The 16,430-nt window shown below is 49.6% G+C and overlaps 2 protein-coding genes across 3 annotated transcripts; one reads left to right on the forward strand and one right to left on the reverse strand.

Annotated features, from left to right (window-relative positions):
* Nucleotides 1-644: 644 nt before the first annotated feature.
* On the reverse strand, nucleotides 645-6,260 carry CDK2 (cyclin dependent kinase 2). Of its 2 annotated transcripts, XM_082421839.1 has the most exons (8): nucleotides 5,949-6,260; nucleotides 5,127-5,204; nucleotides 4,898-5,018; nucleotides 4,059-4,229; nucleotides 3,485-3,586; nucleotides 2,665-2,808; nucleotides 2,158-2,361; nucleotides 645-1,882 (listed from the first exon to the last, which is right to left on the reverse strand). In XM_082421839.1, the coding sequence occupies exons 1-8, from the start codon at nucleotides 6,062-6,064 to the stop codon at nucleotides 1,778-1,780; spliced, it is 1,041 nt and encodes a 346-aa protein (XP_082277965.1). In that variant the 5' UTR covers nucleotides 6,065-6,260; the 3' UTR covers nucleotides 645-1,777. The 2 variants fall into 2 exon arrangements, with proteins under 2 accessions (XP_082277965.1, XP_082277966.1); XM_082421840.1 differs by lacking the exon at nucleotides 2,665-2,808.
* Nucleotides 6,261-6,682: 422 nt separating this feature from the next.
* On the forward strand, nucleotides 6,683-16,365 carry PMEL (premelanosome protein). Its single transcript, XM_082421787.1, has 12 exons — nucleotides 6,683-6,806; nucleotides 7,039-7,163; nucleotides 10,631-10,741; nucleotides 10,902-11,048; nucleotides 11,851-11,985; nucleotides 12,369-12,530; nucleotides 12,783-13,814; nucleotides 14,565-14,681; nucleotides 14,919-15,003; nucleotides 15,114-15,319; nucleotides 15,422-15,509; nucleotides 16,130-16,365. Exons 2-12 carry the CDS (start codon nucleotides 7,088-7,090, stop codon nucleotides 16,269-16,271), a joined length of 2,301 nt encoding a protein of 766 aa, XP_082277913.1. The 5' UTR covers nucleotides 6,683-6,806; nucleotides 7,039-7,087; the 3' UTR covers nucleotides 16,272-16,365.
* The last annotated feature ends 65 nt before the right edge of the window (nucleotides 16,366-16,430 follow it).

Consider the following 16,430-nt stretch of genomic DNA (forward strand, 5'->3'; position numbering starts at 1 on the left):
GAGCACAGGAATTTTGGGGATGGCCCGCGGCAGTCTGAGATGTTTTTTGGTGAGCTGAGACAATGGCAACTCCAAGAAGTGGTAGCTTGGGGAGACTTTAGCCCCTGTATAATAATTTTTCATACAGACGATTGATATATTCTGAATCGCATGTAAATGTGAATAAGTATCTTTAGAAAACTTTGCTCTTTGTGATATGGAACAAAAAGAAAACAATACGAGCTTACTGGGAAATGCAGCGTCAATGCGAATTACCTTGGAGCCCACTTCCAACCATACTGCTGCTCCTGAGCCCTAACATTGAAAATCTGGAACTGGAGCCTTGTGTGTATGTGTATGTGATATGTGTGTCTGGGGGCGGGTGGGTGGGGTGGGGGAGATGCAGGTTTAGGGGAAAGTGAAGTAGGAAATACATAAGCTTCACTTTCCCCAGCTGTAAAATGGGGGCAATAATTCCCACTTCACCCACCCGCGGCACTATCCCAATTGCATCACAGAGGTCGAAATGGAGTGGGGTGGGTAGCCCTGCATAGAGTGATTAGGAAAAGGGGTCTGAAACCTATTATCACATGCACACATTCATATTCTCTCTCACACCATTCTTTCAGTAAATATGCAAAAGTAAAGGAGGAGAGAGATGAACCATAAAACCAGGAACTTTTTTTTAATCAATTACAAACTAAATTACAAATAATGTTAATAGCAAGAACACTCAAGGACAAAAGGTGGGAGAGACAAAATCATAAACAAGAAAAAAAGCTTTTTTTTTTTTAAACATTCGCGTTACAACCCCCAAGGTGCACATGGCAACAAATCCCCACCGATTCCCACTTAAAAAACTGCTATAACCTGAAATATAAATATAATTGTTCATCCTTCTTTTAAAGAAATATTTTTTTCCCAATGTCCCCACTCAGGCACAGCCCTAAAAAAGTGTCAGCATTCTTAAAATGAGGTCTTAACCTTAACTTTCACTCCTATGGGCTGGCCTTTAGAGGAAGATGGGACCTAGCACCTGAAGAACTAAGAATCTTAAAAGGAAGAGAAAAATTCAAACATCTTTCACTTGCCTCATAAGGCCTCGGTGAAGCACGGTCCCTGTCCCAGAGCCCAGACACCCCTTGCCTGTAGGAGGGACAGGCAAAAAGACTAGGAGCAATCATTTCTACTGCAGTCCCACCAGGACTGCAGAGACTGGGTGTCTAAGACAGGGAGTCTTGAGTCTCCCAGACTGTTAGGTGAGATGAAACACTAAAACTAGGGTATAAACTGGTTGGATCTATTTTTTTAACCTAATTCTTTAAAACAGGCCGCTCCCCATGTTTTTGTTTTGCTTGGTTTTCAAAAGTTCCAACTTAGTGCCCCTGCTATCAGTTGGCCTTACACAGGGCTGTGGGAGGTTTGGGGTCTCTGTCACCTGAAACACAGAAAATAATAATTGCAGGGCTTTCAGAGACTGGGATGGCAAACCCTATGTGGAGGAAGGAGAAACAGTCTTTTTTTTTTTTTTTTTTTTAAATACCAGCCCTTCTAAGCAATGACTAAGAGGAAGGGGAGAGCATGGTGCAGAGATTAAGTGCATGTAATATTGACGCTTCCTTTCAATTTCACCTATTTCTTCCCTCCACCCCCTCTCCCCAGAGTTGGCTGGCTAAGAGGGGCAGGTGAGTGCTAAGGCAGCCAGACAAGATCAGTGAGCTAAGAGCCCTGGGCCAAGCCAGATCATGCCCTCACTGGAGGAGAGGGTGAGACTGGGAGTAGGGGCTTGAGAAGGCCATCAGAGTCGAAGGTGAGGTACTGGCTTGGTCACATCCTGGAAGAAAGGGTGAGCCAAAGCTGCCTTTGCTGAAATCCGCTTGTTGGGGTCGTAGTGCAGCATTTGCTGGAGGGAGAGATGTATGCTGACGTCAGTAATGTGATAATGGAGTAAATGGGCAGCAGGTGTTTTGAGAAATCGGGAAACAATTCCTTTCACCCAAGGAAGAGTTCCCATTTCCCTCCTTCCTGTATCTAAGGGGTGCACAACAGCGAGAGGGAAGGAGGGGCTAGGGTAATGCTGAGACCAGGAGTCCAGGGCCTCATTCTTCCTTCATCCTGGAAAAACCCTGCCCTGGGGGAGTGAATGAGAGGAAATGGGTGCCCACTCCCCACTCTCACCGATAACAAGCTCCGTCCATCTTCATCCAGGGGAGGCACAACTTTGCTAAAATCTTGCCTGGCCCACTTGGGGAAACTTGGCTTATAATCAGGCATAGAAGTAACTCCTGGCCAAACCACCTCATCTGGGGTCCCCAGAGTCCGAAAGATCCGGAAGAGTTGGTCGATCTCAGAATCTCCGGGGAATAGGGCCCGCCGGGTCACCTGAAAGTGGGGAAAGAGGAAAAGCCAAGACCCACATTGACGTCAGTCAAAACTGCCCACTGGATAATGGAGGTTCCCACAGGCAGTGGAAGGTCAGCAGGGCCCCATGACTCCCTCCCCAGGGCCTTTCATGGGGTCAGTCAAACAGAGCCTGAGACAATGAAGTCCCTTCATCTGTCTCCTCGCCCCCTCCTTCCTTCCCCCAACCATGGCTTTGCAGATCCCCAAGGCTGGGTGGGGCTGGGAGGGGGTGAATGTCTGGGGTGCCACTGACATGTAGCAAAGGGATCCCAAGCCACTCACGGGGTGTGGGGTAGACACTGCGGTCATCCCCCCTCCTTGTGATGCAGCCACTTCTAGATAGGAGCACAGCGGGCAGAGACTGTGTCTTCCATTTCTTCTGTGTTCCCCACAGCACCTAGCATGGTGCTGGGTACACACTAGGTGCTTAACAAATATTTTTTGATGAATTGAGAGACGAATATGGGCAATTGTAAAGTAACGCACTGGGGGATAAATGCACATCATATATATGGGCTAATGGTCTCCATGCCCCCAGTTACAACCCAGATAAGGGACCATAAAACATACTGCTGATTTGATTTGAAAACTTAGCTCACTCCACTATTGTATTAAAGGGGATGAGAGCTCCCTTATAAGGCTGGGCCTCAGGGATCCTTCAATCTGAAAAGCCAGAGGTTGAGGGGGGATGTGATCTAAGTCTGCAGTTTAAATAAAAGGTGTGGGTAAGGTGAACAAAGTTGGCCTCACCACATTCCTGGTGCCCTACAATAAGGTCTACAGGCCAAATGAAGGGGACACTAAATGGAACTCAATTTCCCAAATATATGCAGGCTAAAGCTAAAACAGTTGCAGCAATGATTTAGCTCAATTCAGAGATAAGATATGTATACTGCATGCTATAGCTGTTTGAGGATATCCTAACATTGTGGTTGACATCAGGGATGACAGTCCTATCCTTTCCCCACCACCCACTTTGTGCTACTCTAGAGGAAGGACCCTGTGATAAGAGAAGGGCCATGGGTCTAGGCCAAGAAACAGTTCTGTTGTTCTTGAATGTGGGGAGGGGTGGGCTGGGTAGAACTCGGGCATGCCTCCGTACCATCTCAGCAAAGATGCAGCCCAGGCTCCAGATGTCCACAGCTGTGGAGTAGTATTTGCAGCCCAGAAGGATTTCAGGTGCTCGGTACCACAGAGTCACCACCTGAGGACAAGCGTAGGAAGGGGAGGGGTGGTGTATGGGGCATGGAGATTCCCACATCTCACTTCCTCAGGACTACTCTGCTAACTCAGCTTCTTAACAAGCAGCTTCTTTCCCTCCATCCTTCCCTTCCCTCTGATTTCCCCTAAGTAAAATAACTGGGTACAACTTCTTAGCCCAGAGTTAGCCTAGTCCATGGTTCTGGGGACCATATTTTCTGAACCCCCAATTTGCAATCTTCTTGGAAAACTTGAGGCAATCGGTCATAATTTTAATGGTGTGCCATCCAGCTCTCCTGGCTTGTTATCTATCAAAATATGAACTCTGTGTATACTCTAAGACCTCTTAGGGTGTCAGAGATACTTTCCATCTAGTGAGAGAGAAACTGCTGGCCAGATAGTTACTAAAAACTTTGTGAATGTCCCTGTTAACAGCTCCCAGGAAGTTCAGAGAAGACATGCAGAGAGGGACTCACCTCGTGGGTGTAAGTACGAACAGGGACTCCAAAGGCTCTGGCTAGTCCAAAGTCTGCTAGCTTGATGGCCCCCTCTGCGTTGATAAGCAGATTCTGAGGTTTGAGGTCTCGGTGTAGGACCCGATGAGAATGGCAGAAAGCTAGGCCTTGGAGCAGCTGGAACAGATAGCTCTGACAAGGGGAGAGAAAAGACTGTGTTTTTCCATCACCATGAGAAGATTAGGGTCTCCTCTGTGCCTCCAAAGTTCTACTAAAGCCTTCACTAGTTAGATCATAATTACATGTTTACAAGCCATCTCCCCGATTGGACTGTCAGCCCAGTGAGGATAAGGATCAGGTCTTACTCAGTTTTGCATTTCTTTTCCGTATCCTGTGTTCAGCACATTGAAGGTGTTCAATAAATGTGTGTTGGATAAACGTTTGTTGATAGATTGAAAGTAGCTCTGGGAGTAAAGAACCCAGAAAAACAGACAATAGAGACTCACTGGCTATTTCTCCCACCAAGCAGGTGGAAAGGCTTTTTGGAGGGGTCTACCAAGTGCCCTCCAGTCCCATTTATCTGAGTTTCATCTCACCTTCCACCTGAGCTGCTAAGCTGACTCACTAGAGTTTCAACTTCTTTGATTCTCCTGCCCAGCCTTAGGGTTAATAAGCGTAATGAGCAGTGAAGGAGCCACAAAAAAGGTATGTGTGATCGTGTGTGTGTGTGTGTGTGTGTGTGTAGGGGGATGAGGGCTGGGAAGGAAGCTAAGATCACAAATCAACACTCAGTCTGGATTGCCTGCCTTCAGTCCCCCCAAGACATGCCCATGTTGGGAGGAGATGATGAGAAGGACTACCTTTATGAGGGGAAGAGGAATGCCAGTGAGAGCAGAGGCATCCATGAATTTCTTGAGATCCTGGTGCAGAAACTCAAAAACCAGGTAGAGTTTGTTTTCTGTATGAATGACATCCAGCAGCCTAGGGAAGGGAGGTCCAGGGATAGAGGTGAGGGAGAGAAATGCCCAGACAACACAAACAGAAGGCATCCTCCTTTACTGTCAGAGCACCTCCCAGATACATACTTACTTGACAATATTAGGGTGGTTAAGCTCCTTAAGCAGAGAGATCTCGCGTATGGCAGTACTGGGTACACCCTCCGTCTCACTTGGAGAAGTTGGGAAAGCAGAGATGGGAATGTGGTTACAAATATTCCTTTTCCCCCAGCCCAGTGATTCTACCCTGCCCCCTCCCTCCCCACAGAGACACCACCCCAGCATCCCCTAGGAAAGTGAGAGAAGAGAAGGGGTGCTTCAGGGGTTAATTCATGGATGGACAGGACTGGCTTTTGGACACATTAAGGTCATTATTTCTTCTTTGCCCAGGGTTAGGTTAGCAAAGCCTCCTGGTGAAGGTGAAGAAGGTAACAGGTAAAAAAAAAAAAAAAAGGGGGGGGGGGAGTAGCAGCACTCAGCCTCTCTAGAGGGGCCAGTGAGGTTCAACTGCCATTCTTCTGAAAGGGGGAGAGAATTCTAAGATGAGGGTGGGGTTGGGGCAGTTAGGAGGGCTCATCATTCAAAAAGGTGCTCTTTACAGCTTACTGCAAAACCCAGCTCCACAGGGAGTCCTGGAACCCCCATCTCAGAGGCCTCCTTCCTCTTCCTGAGTCTTTCTGACTGTACCTTTGGGGGCATCACCCGCCTTTAGGGAGGAAATTTCCCATGGATTCTACACTACCCTATAGTCTCCCCCGGGAAACACTCTACTCGTCCTTCAACCCACCTCTCCACTTCAAAAGAAGTCCCTCCCTGCTACCTTCCGGTCCCTGGATGGCCACCGCCGGTTGGGGTGGGGGTAGGGGGCACTCAAGGAGCTCCCGAGTTAGGAGTCCCGGATACAGAGGCCACTCACGTGTCCAGGCGGATTTTTTTAAGCGCCACCACTTCTCCCGTCACCTTGTTTTTGGCTTTGTACACAACTCCGTACGTTCCCTCTCCGATCTTTTCCACTTTTTGGAAGTTCTCCATGAAGCGCTAGCGAGTCGGGTCAGCCCGGCCCTGGAGCGGGGGCCTGGGAACCTGCAGAAAGCGGCACCCAGCTCTCGGGGGCCGAGGAGGGGAAACAGGGCCCAGTACCTTGGCCCCAGGTCGGGATGGAACGCAGTGTAACTCTCGCTCTTGTCAATTTGTCCAACTTGAAACAATGTTACCGCCTCCCCCCCAGTTCCCTACCGCCACCAGAAGCCCCGCCCCTCCTTCCCGCGTTTCCATGGCTCCGCCCCCAGATCTTCCTATTGGTCAACGTCAGAGTGGGAAGGGCCAGCCCTGAGTCCTTCTCTGCAAACGACCCCGCCCCGCGCCAGTTTGGTTCCGAGGGGCATTAAGACAAGTTTCAACGTAGGTGGGGAGGCTGAACACCTTTTTCCAAGTATCTGATTTGGGATCGAGTTTCCTACCTGTGTCCTGAGTCTATAGGGATTTCCTGATCTCTAATTCGCCGTTTTCACCACCCCTAGGAAAATGTGTATTGACCTAAGATTGAATGCCACCTGGTCCAGGGAGCCTCCTCTGAAAGCAGGAAGCTGGGAATCTCATTTTAAGGGTCTCCCGGGCCTCGGAGGAGTCGTTGCCTCCGTCTCTCCGCCTACTCCGATACTGTCTCTCTTTGATTTTGGATCCAGGGTCACTGCTTCTACAGTCTTTTTGAGAGGTTCCTGGTTTGACTCACAATAAATTGATCCACTCTCCCATGATGAATCGTGTGTGTCCGGTACGTGTTTTGTTTTGTAGCTGCCCTTCAGTCAGTTCTTTCCACGGGGGGATGGAGTGCTTTAAGATGAGCGTGACCCTGTGAAACCAGAAACTGTCACTGAGTAGCGGGATGTCCAGGGACCAGGATCCCTCCTCAGTTCTGCCTTTCTCAGGTCCTCCTGCTCCTCCCAGGCCTCCCCTGCAGGGAGAGAGGGAAGGGCTATGCAAATGAGCATCCGTTTCTTATATAGGGGCTTGTCCTACGCCCCAGCGCCTTTGGTTGCTGGAAAGAAGAACAGGATGGATCTGGTGCTGAGAAAATGCCTTCTCCATGTGGCTGTGATGCGTGCTCTTCTGGCTGTGGGGGCCACAGAAGGTGAGTGTGGGGTGTGTGGACATGAGCAAGTGTGAATTTGGGGTTGCACACCTGCTCTGGTTTTCCCCTCCCTAATGGGAGATAACCAGCAATGCTTCGGGCATCTCCCACCCATTTGATTTAGTGAGGACATGGGCAACTGAGCTCCCTCCCCACATGAAGATTTGGGACTCAGCCTGAAAATAACTCCATTTGCTTGGAAGGGCAAGAGAATAGTGGGTCTTTGTGGCCCTAATTCTGAGACCCCCCTGGGCAGTGAGCTGGAGCAGGGGCTCCAAGGGAGTAAAATGAGTGGGAGACTCTTTTAGGCAATGTCTCAGGCACTTGGGATAGGGTACTTAAAGTGAGGAGCAAAAGAATGTGGTGTTGGTTAGAGGGTAAAGAGACACCACATCCCCTCTTTGGGATGGGCATAGGCGAACACAGCCCAGGCTTTTGTTCTGGGGCTGGGAGAGACAGGCAGAGGGGTCTCAGCTGAGCATCACATGAAAGAGCTCTGGGGGATTGGGGCCTCGTGACAGGAGCAAGGGGTGGGGGTGGGGGGTGGTGAGAAGGTCTGGAATGTCCCGTGCTGCTCTGAGGAGGGAGGGTTGGGAGTGGAGAAAGAATGGGGCATCTTATAATTCTCTTGCTCTCATGGTGGGATGCTCAGTGGGATGATTCCAGATCCTCCCCCAGCAGAATCAACCAGGTTTCTGGTACATATTAGAAATGGAGTGAGGATAGTCTCTGCTGTGCTGAAATATCTGCATCATATTCCAGTGCCCCCCTTTCTCTAGATCCTTGGTCTCACAGACTTCTAGGAAGTTCTCCTTGATCTGACTTCCCTCATTCATGGTGCAGTTTCAAGTCTTTTTCTTTTACTACGTTCCTTATTGTACTCTGGAAACATTCTGTTCATACGTGTCCACCTGAGGCTCTTAAAATATTGTGCTTACTTTTTTTTTTTTTCTTTAAAGACATCATTGCTACCCTTCAGTCAATTTATTTTCATTAAGTACTTATTAGAGGGCTTTTTAAATTTTATTTATTTATTTATTTATTTATGGCTGTGTTGGGTCTTCGTTTCTGTGCGAGGGCTTTCTCTAGTTGCGGCAAGTGGGGGCCACTCTTCATCGCGGTGCGCGGGCCTCTCACTATCGCGACCTCTCTTGTTGCGGAGCACAGGCTCCAGACGCGCAGGCTCAGTAATTGTGGCTCACGGGCTTAGTTGCTCCGCGGCATGTGGGATCTTCCCAGACCAGGGCTCGAACCCGTGTCCCCTGCATTGGCAGGCGGATTCTCAGCCACTGCGCCACCAGGGAAGCCCTGTGCTTACTTTTTGGATCCTGATTTTTAAAATCATAAGAAGACATTTTTAGATATTCATGAAATTTTGTATGGACTGGTTTCAATAATTTTGTCTAGTGTGAATTAGCATTGTATTTATTCAAGAAAATATTTCTTTTTTACAGATACATACTGAATTTGTACGGTTTTAAATAACATTATGTCTGGGATTTGCTTGTGAATGCTTTAGCCAGGGACTTCCCTGGTGGTCCAGTGGTAAAGAATCCACCTTCCAACGCAGGGGTCACGGGTTAGATCCCTGGTCGGGGAATTAAGATCCCACATGGCGCGGGGCAACTAAACCTGCGCACCACAACTACTGAGCTCGCGCGCCTCAAGGAGGGAGTCTGCGTGCCACAAACTACAGAGCCCATGCGCTCTGGAGCCCCCGCATCCTGGAGCCCACGCACCACAACCAGAGAGAGAAAACCCCACGCCACAACTAGAGAGAAGCCCGCACGCTGCAACAAAAGATCCCACATGCTGCAACTAAGACCCGACACAGCCAAAAGAATAAAGGAAGGAAAAATAAATAAATAAATAAATAAAAATAAAGGAAGGAAGGAAAGAAAGAAAGAAAGAAAAGTACAGCATTAGAGATGAATACTCTAAAAAAGAAAATTAAATGCTTTAACCAAAAAGCAAACCAACAACAAAGGATCGATAAAGCAAATGTGGCAAAATGTTGATAGTTGTTGGATCTGCGTGAGGCATGTGGAGAGCCATCATATCCCTTTCTTTCAGACCTCTCTTTTTTTTTTTTAATTTAATTTATTTATTTTATTTTAATTTATTTTTGGCTGTGTTGGGTCTTCACTGCTGCGTGCAGGCTTTCTCTAGTTGTGGCGAGCAGGGGCTACTCTTTGTAATGGTGTGCGGGCTTCTTGTTGCGGTGGCTTCTCTTGCTGTGGAGCACAGGCTCTAGAGCGCGTGGGCTTCAGCAGTTGTGGCACGCAGGCTCAGTAGTTGTGGCTCGCGAGCTCCAGAGCCCAGTCTCGGCAGCTGTGGCACACGGGCCTGGTTGCTCCGCGGCATGTGGGATCCTCCTGGACGACAGTTCGAACCCGTGTCCCCAGCACGGGCAGGCAGACGCTTTTGTTTTTTTAATTTTTATTTATTTATTTATTTATTTATTTATGGCTGTGTTGGGTCTTCGTTTCCGTGCGAGGGCTTTCTCTAGTTGCGGCAAGCGGGGGCCACTCTTCATCGCAGTGCGCGGGCCTCTCACTATCGCGGCCTCTCTTGTTGCGGAGCACATGCTCCAGATGCACAGGCTCAGTAATTGTGGCTCACGGGCCCAGCCGCTCCGCGGCATGTGGGATCTTCCCAGACCAGGGCTCGAACCCGCGTCCCCTGAATTGGCAGGCAGACTCTTAACCACTGTGCCACCAGGGAAGCCCCAGACCTCTCTCTTGGTCAGTTATAATAATTTTGTTTGTCCCCACTCCCAGTTTCTACCTGCCTCTGATCCATCCTCCTCACTGCTTGCTGAAGTGATCCTTCTAAAACACAAATCTGATCATATTCAAAAAGTTTTGAAGGGTAAATTTTATGGCATGTGAATTATATCTGAATACAACAAACAAAATCTTCTGAGGTGGACTTGCCTACAGGATAAAGGCCAAACTCCTTCGCCTGGCACTCAAAGCCCCCACCCCATCTTCTTGGCCTCATCTCTCACGGTGTACATCAACCGTATTGCTAGTGGTCCCCTATCATGCCATGTGCTTCCACGCCTCCATGCATCTGCTCATGCTGGACCTTCTGCCTAGAATGCTTTATGCCACAGGCCAGCTCCTCATTGGGTCCTTCCCAGTCTACCAGAGTGGAATTAATCTGTTTATTCTGTCATTTTGTTGTACATCGTGCATGTTTATTACGGCTCATGTTAAGCAGTGCCTTGAATTATAGTAATTTATGTATATGTCTATTTCATATACTTTAACCTGAATCTCTTTAGGACCATTTCTTTTTCATTTCTTAAGTTCTTTGCACCTAGCACAGTGCCTGGTACGTGGTGGGTATTGGGTAAATTAAAATGCACTTTGAATGTGAGAATGAGTGACGTGACATGGGACACCGTGGTCCCCTGAGAAGGGAGTAATGACCTGAGGGTCCTCATTATACCTTCCTTTTAGGACCCAGAGACCGGGACTGGCTTGGTGTCTCAAGGCAGCTCAGAACTAAAGCATGGAACAGGCAGCTATATCCAGAGTGGACAGAAAGCCAGGGGCCTGACTGCTGGAGAGGTGGGAACTTGGCAATTTCTGGGGAGGGTATGGTGGGAATGGGGTGGGGAGAGGAGAGGAGCAAGAACTGGGTTGAATGTAGCTTGAGAAGACAGGAAGGGAAAAGGCATATGGGGAGGGAAAGCCAAGGAGTCCCAGCTAACGCAGCTGCCCTTTCCAGGTGGCCAGGTATCTCTGAAGGTCAGCAATGATGGGCCTACACTGCTTGGGGCAAATGCCTCCTTCTCTATTGCCCTGCACTTCCCTGAAAGCCAAAAGGTGCTGTCGGATGGGCAGGTCATCTGGGCCAACAACACCATCATTAACGGTGGGTACCACTCCACTCCACACCTCATTCCCAGGGCTCAGCTCATGCCCCTTCTCCTCCTTCTTCTTTTTTTAAACAAATTATATATGTAATTAGATTAGAAAGCACAGATAAAGCACAAAGAAAAAAAAAATTGTAGTCCCCAAAATGGGGGACAGAAGAGCCAGTGGATATAGAAGTTGGACAGACTTGGATTTAAACCTGTTACCAGTATGTGACCCTGGGCAAGTCACTCAATTGTTTTGTGCTTCCATTCCCTTAATCTGTAGAATAGGGATGATACTACTTTAAAAGGTTGTTGTAAAGATTAAAATGTGATAATATATAAAGAATTTAGCATAATGCCTGCCCTAGCCTACAGTAAAGTCTCAGTAAAGGTTAGCTGGTGCTGTTATTTTTACTTTTATCCCACTAGCCAGAGCAAATCTTTCTAAACATTTTGATACATTTCCAATCTCTTTCTCTCCAATCTCTATGTATATACTTACATAGGTATCTTTTTTTTTTTTTTGGCTGCTCAACATGGGGGATCTTAGTTCCCTGACCAGGGATTGAACCCATGCCTCCTGCATTGGAAGAGTGGAGTCTTTTAACCGCTGGACCACCAGGGAAGTCCCTACATAGGAATCTTTAATTACAGTTTCCATTCTCCCCACTACCACCCACAGTGGGTTATATCAAGGAGAATATATTTTGTAGCTAGGGAGTATTCCCAGAGCCCCACTCTGGGAGCCATGTTAAAGGTTTTGGTGTATAATAAGGAATGCCAGGGTTTGAGGGTGACTTTGTATCTTCCTTTCAGGGAGCCAGGTGTGGGGAGGACAGCCAGTGTATCCCCAAGAACCTGATGATACCTGCATCTTCCCCGATGGGAGGGCCTGCCCATCTGGCCCTTCACCTCAGAGAAGAAGCTTTGTTTATGTCTGGAAGACCTGGGGTGAGAGACTCCCTTCTCTGGCCTGTCATCCACACTTGGATTCATCTCTTCCTACCTGATCCCTTTTCTTTTGGTCCCACCCCTAAACTCTGTGAGTTTCCCTAATCTTCACCTCCCCCATGACTCCTTCTTCTTCCACAACACATAGCCAATTCTATTATACTTCTTTCTGGGAACCCTTCTCCAATTACAGTCCCATCCCATGGAACCCCTCAGTAGGACTCCTTTCCTGCCCCCATATACAAGCTTCCAAACACCCTCTGAAATAACCATCCTCTCAATACTTCTCCTGACCTTCCTTCTCTGGTGCCCTGTCTCTAACCCTTCCCCAGTCCCCTTTGACCACTAACCCCCTTCTCTACTCTTCTTTCCAAAAACCTCAGGCCAATACTGGCAAGTTCTGGGGGGCCCAGTGTCTGGACTGAGCATTGGGACAGGCAAGGCAGTGCTGGGCACACACATCATGGAAGTGACTGTCTACCACCGCCGGGGGTCCCAGAGCTACATATCCCTCGCTCACTCCCGCTCAGCCTTCACCATTACTGGTAAGGACTTAGGAAGGGACAAGGCCAGTCTCAGGGCAGGAGGAGGTGGGGAAGCTTGGCTGGGCAGGAAAGGGGAAAGAGGAAATGGTGTGCAGGGGCACCTTATAGGGGCAGAGCCAGGAAGACATGGGCAGAGGAATGTGGGGCTTGGAGCCAGTGAAGGGCCAGGCAGCTTGGGGTTAGAGGATGTGGCTGTGAAAGAAGAAGCTGTGGCCCAGACTTGGTTCTCACCTTTTCTGGCTCCAATCTCAGACCAGGTGCCCTTCTCTGTGAGCGTGTCTCGGCTGCAGGCCTTGGATGGAGCGAACAAGCACTTCCTGAGAAAGCAACCTCTGACCTTTGCCCTCCAGCTCCACGACCCCAGTGGCTATTTGGCTGGGGCTGACCTCTCCTACACCTGGGACTTTGGAGACAGTACTGGGACCCTGATCTCTCGGGCACTTGTGGTCACTCACACTTACCTAGAGTCTGGCCCAGTCACTGCACAGGTGGTGCTACAGGCTGCCATTCCTCTCACATCCTGTGGCTCCTCCCCAGTTCCAGGCACCACAGCTGGGCATTTGCCAACTGCCGAGGCCCCTGGCACCACAGCTGGCCAAGTGCCTACTGCAGAAGTCGTAGGCACTACACCTGCTCAGGTGCCAACTGCAGAGCCCTCTGGAACCACAGCTGTGCAAGTGCCAACTGCAGAGGGCACAGGTACCACAGCTGGCGAAGTGCCTACTGCAGAAGTCGTGGGTACTACACCTGCTCAGGTGCCAACTGCAGAGCCCTCTGGAACCACAGCTGTGCAAGTGCCAACTGCAGAGGGCACAGGTACCACAGCTGGCCAAGTGCCTACTGCAGAAGTCATGGGCACTACACCTGCTCAGGTGCCAACTGCAGAGCCCTCTGGAACCACAGCTGTGCAAGTGCCAACTGCAGAGGGCACAGGTACCACAGCTGGCCAAGTGCCTACTGCAGAAGTCGTGGGCACTACACCTGCTCAGGTGCCAACTGCAGAGCCCTCTGGAACCACAGCTGTGCAAGTGCCAACTGCAGAGGGCACAGGTACCACACCTGAGCAGGTACTAACCTCAGAAGTCATAAGTACCACACCTGCAGAGATGCCAACTGCAGAGGCCATAGGTACGACACCTGAAGTGTCAACTGCAGAACCCTCTGGAACCACAGTTGCACAGGTAACAACTACAGAGCTGGTGGAGACCATAGCTGGAGAGGTACCCACCCCTGAGCCTGACAGTCCAGATGCCAGCCCATTCTTGTCTACAGAAGGTATTACAGGTAAGAGGGCCAGTATGAATGAGGTTCATTGAGGTGGGGGCATTTGTCACAGCTCTAAAGACCTGAAAGACTTACTCTGGATCCAGATGTTACCCAATCCTTAGCTTACCAGTGGAGTCCCTTCAGAGTCTTCACTGGTTTTAAAGCCCCCCAAGTCCCTCTTAATGGCATGGAAGAGATCCAGAGTTCAGGAAACCAGGGTCTTCTCCTAGGCCATGGGGAGAGAGCTTGTTGCTCCTCTGTCTCTGAAAAGAGCTGTTCCCTAAAGTGAAGGTCAGGGAGCAGTCTGTGATCATTTACATAATACTTATATCTCATTTTCTGATTAAGTGTAAATGCATAGAAATCTTTCCCAGTTTCTGACACCATTTCCCACCTCTGGATTCCCATCCCAAAGTAGGTTTACCTGGAATTGTGGTTGAAACACTGAAAAGGGAGGAATAAGATAGTGACACTATAATGAGTTAACATACATCAAGTGTCTAACCCAGGACCTGGCACAGTGTGGGGTGTGATAAACATTTGGGATTTTTAAAACTCCAACTCTACCCCTAACTGTGACTCTGGGGCAGTCACTTCTCCTTCTGGGCCTCAGTTTCCTTATCTATAAAATGAGATTTCCCAGCTCTTGCCTGATTCCAAGCCTGGATCCAGTAGCTCTGGCTCTACCTGGAAAAATGCCTGCTTGGCCTCTGTTTCCAGGTGAGCCATTTGTCTCATGACTTTGCCCCTTCCATCCTCTCCTGCCAGGCTCCCAGAGCCCCCTGCTGGATGACACAGCCACCTTAATCCTGGTGAAGCGACAGGTCCCCCTGGATTGTGTTCTGTATCGATATGGCTCCTTTTCCCTCACCCTGGACATCGTCCGTGAGTCTTGCCTACTTTGGGAGCTGGTGGAGGGAAGGCGTGTGCTGCTTAGGGCTGCCCAGTGGAAGCACACCCTGGAAGGAGTTACTCACCTGAACAAGAATACCCAAATCCCAAGGTTTTCATTTGAAGGCATGAGGATGGGATCGGGGAGGTAGCCCGAGGACCTTCCTGTCCGTGGTCCTTTGGGGAGGGCTGGTAGAGGAGTCCCAGACTTAAAATCTTGCAACTTTGCAGAGGGTATTGAGAGTGCTGAGATCCTGCAGGCTGTGCCATCCAGTGAAGGAGATGCATTTGAGCTGACTGTGTCTTGCCAAGGCGGGTGAGTGTCCCACTGGTTGCCCCGAGAACTCTTGGGTTGACTGCTGCCCTGCTCTCTGGTGTCTAGTGTTCCTTCCCAGACTCCCTGACGTAAGCTGACATCTCTCCCAGGCTACCCAAGGAGGCCTGCATGGACATCTCATCGCCAGGGTGCCAGCCCCCTGTCCAGCGGCTGTGTCAGCCTGTGCCACCCAGCCCAGCCTGCCAGCTGGTTCTGCACCAGGTACTGAAGGGCGGCTCGGGAACCTACTGCCTCAATGTGTCTTTGGCTGATGCCAACAGCCTGGCAATGGTCAGCACCCAGCTTGTCATGCCTGGTAGGTACTTGGACAAGAGGTAGGATGAAGAAGGGGGGTGGTAGAGGATATCTGACAGGAAGCAGTTGCTGACTCTAGCTATGTCTGGGATTCTGCCTATAGGTCAAGAAACAGGCTTCGGGCAGGCTCCCCTGTTCTTGGGCATCTTGCTGGTATTGATGGCTTTGCTGCTCGCATCTCTGATATATAGGTGAGAGCCCCACCATGCCGCTCACACACCCTTATCCCTTAGCACCACCGCTCATTCTTCCTCAAGGCAAGAAGGAACCACCACCCCCTTCGAGAAAGCATAGTGTCCAGGAAAGAGCCCAGATTTGGAAGTTAAACAGGTCTGGGCTGCAGACCTGGTGGGATATTGGGGAAGTAGCTTAACCTTTCTGAGCCACTGAAAGGTAGGAAAACTGATACCTGCCCTGTGAGGCTGTTGTCAGGATTCTAGACAATGCGGGTAAAGCACCTGGTTCTGAAGCAAGAGTGCAATAAATGATGATCTTGATGATTTTTCTAATGAATAATATCAAGAGTGGAGGAGGCTGGGTGAAGTGAGTTCTCCACCTGCATGAAGGGCAAATCCCTAGGCCTGGGGTGCCGAGGGCCTCAAAGCAGGGAAGCTGGTAGGGTGAGAGGGGAATGGACAGAGGTTACCACAGAAATAAGAGAGGATGAACCCTGTTGGTGAGAAGAAGGGGAAGGAGCCAGGATCAAGGCCAAGGAAACCTGGGATATGATTTATCCTCTTCGTTGGAGAAACACAAACAGGCTGCCATTGACTACCGCTAACCAGTATCCCCGCTTTTCTCCCAATATCAGGAGAAGACGTACGAAGCAGGGCTCAGCTCTCCCCCTTCCCCAGCTGCCACCCGGCAGAACCCAGTGGCTACGTCTGCCCTGGGTCTTCCGCTCTTGCCCCATTGGTGAGAGCAGCCCCCTCCTCAGTGGGCAGCAGGTCTGAGTACTCTCACGTGCAGCGTGGAGAGCAATGCCTATCTTTTCTCCAGTCTTCCCTTGGAGACTACCATTGCCTGAAATAAAGACTCAGAACCTGGTGCTGTTATTTCCTTACTTCTGGGAGAATCTATGTCATTAAAGGAGTGGAGGTATAAAGGAAGGA

This window comes from Balaenoptera physalus, assembly GCF_965194825.1.
Source record: "Balaenoptera physalus genome assembly, chromosome: 13".
Taxonomy (NCBI): domain Eukaryota; kingdom Metazoa; phylum Chordata; class Mammalia; order Artiodactyla; family Balaenopteridae; genus Balaenoptera; species Balaenoptera physalus.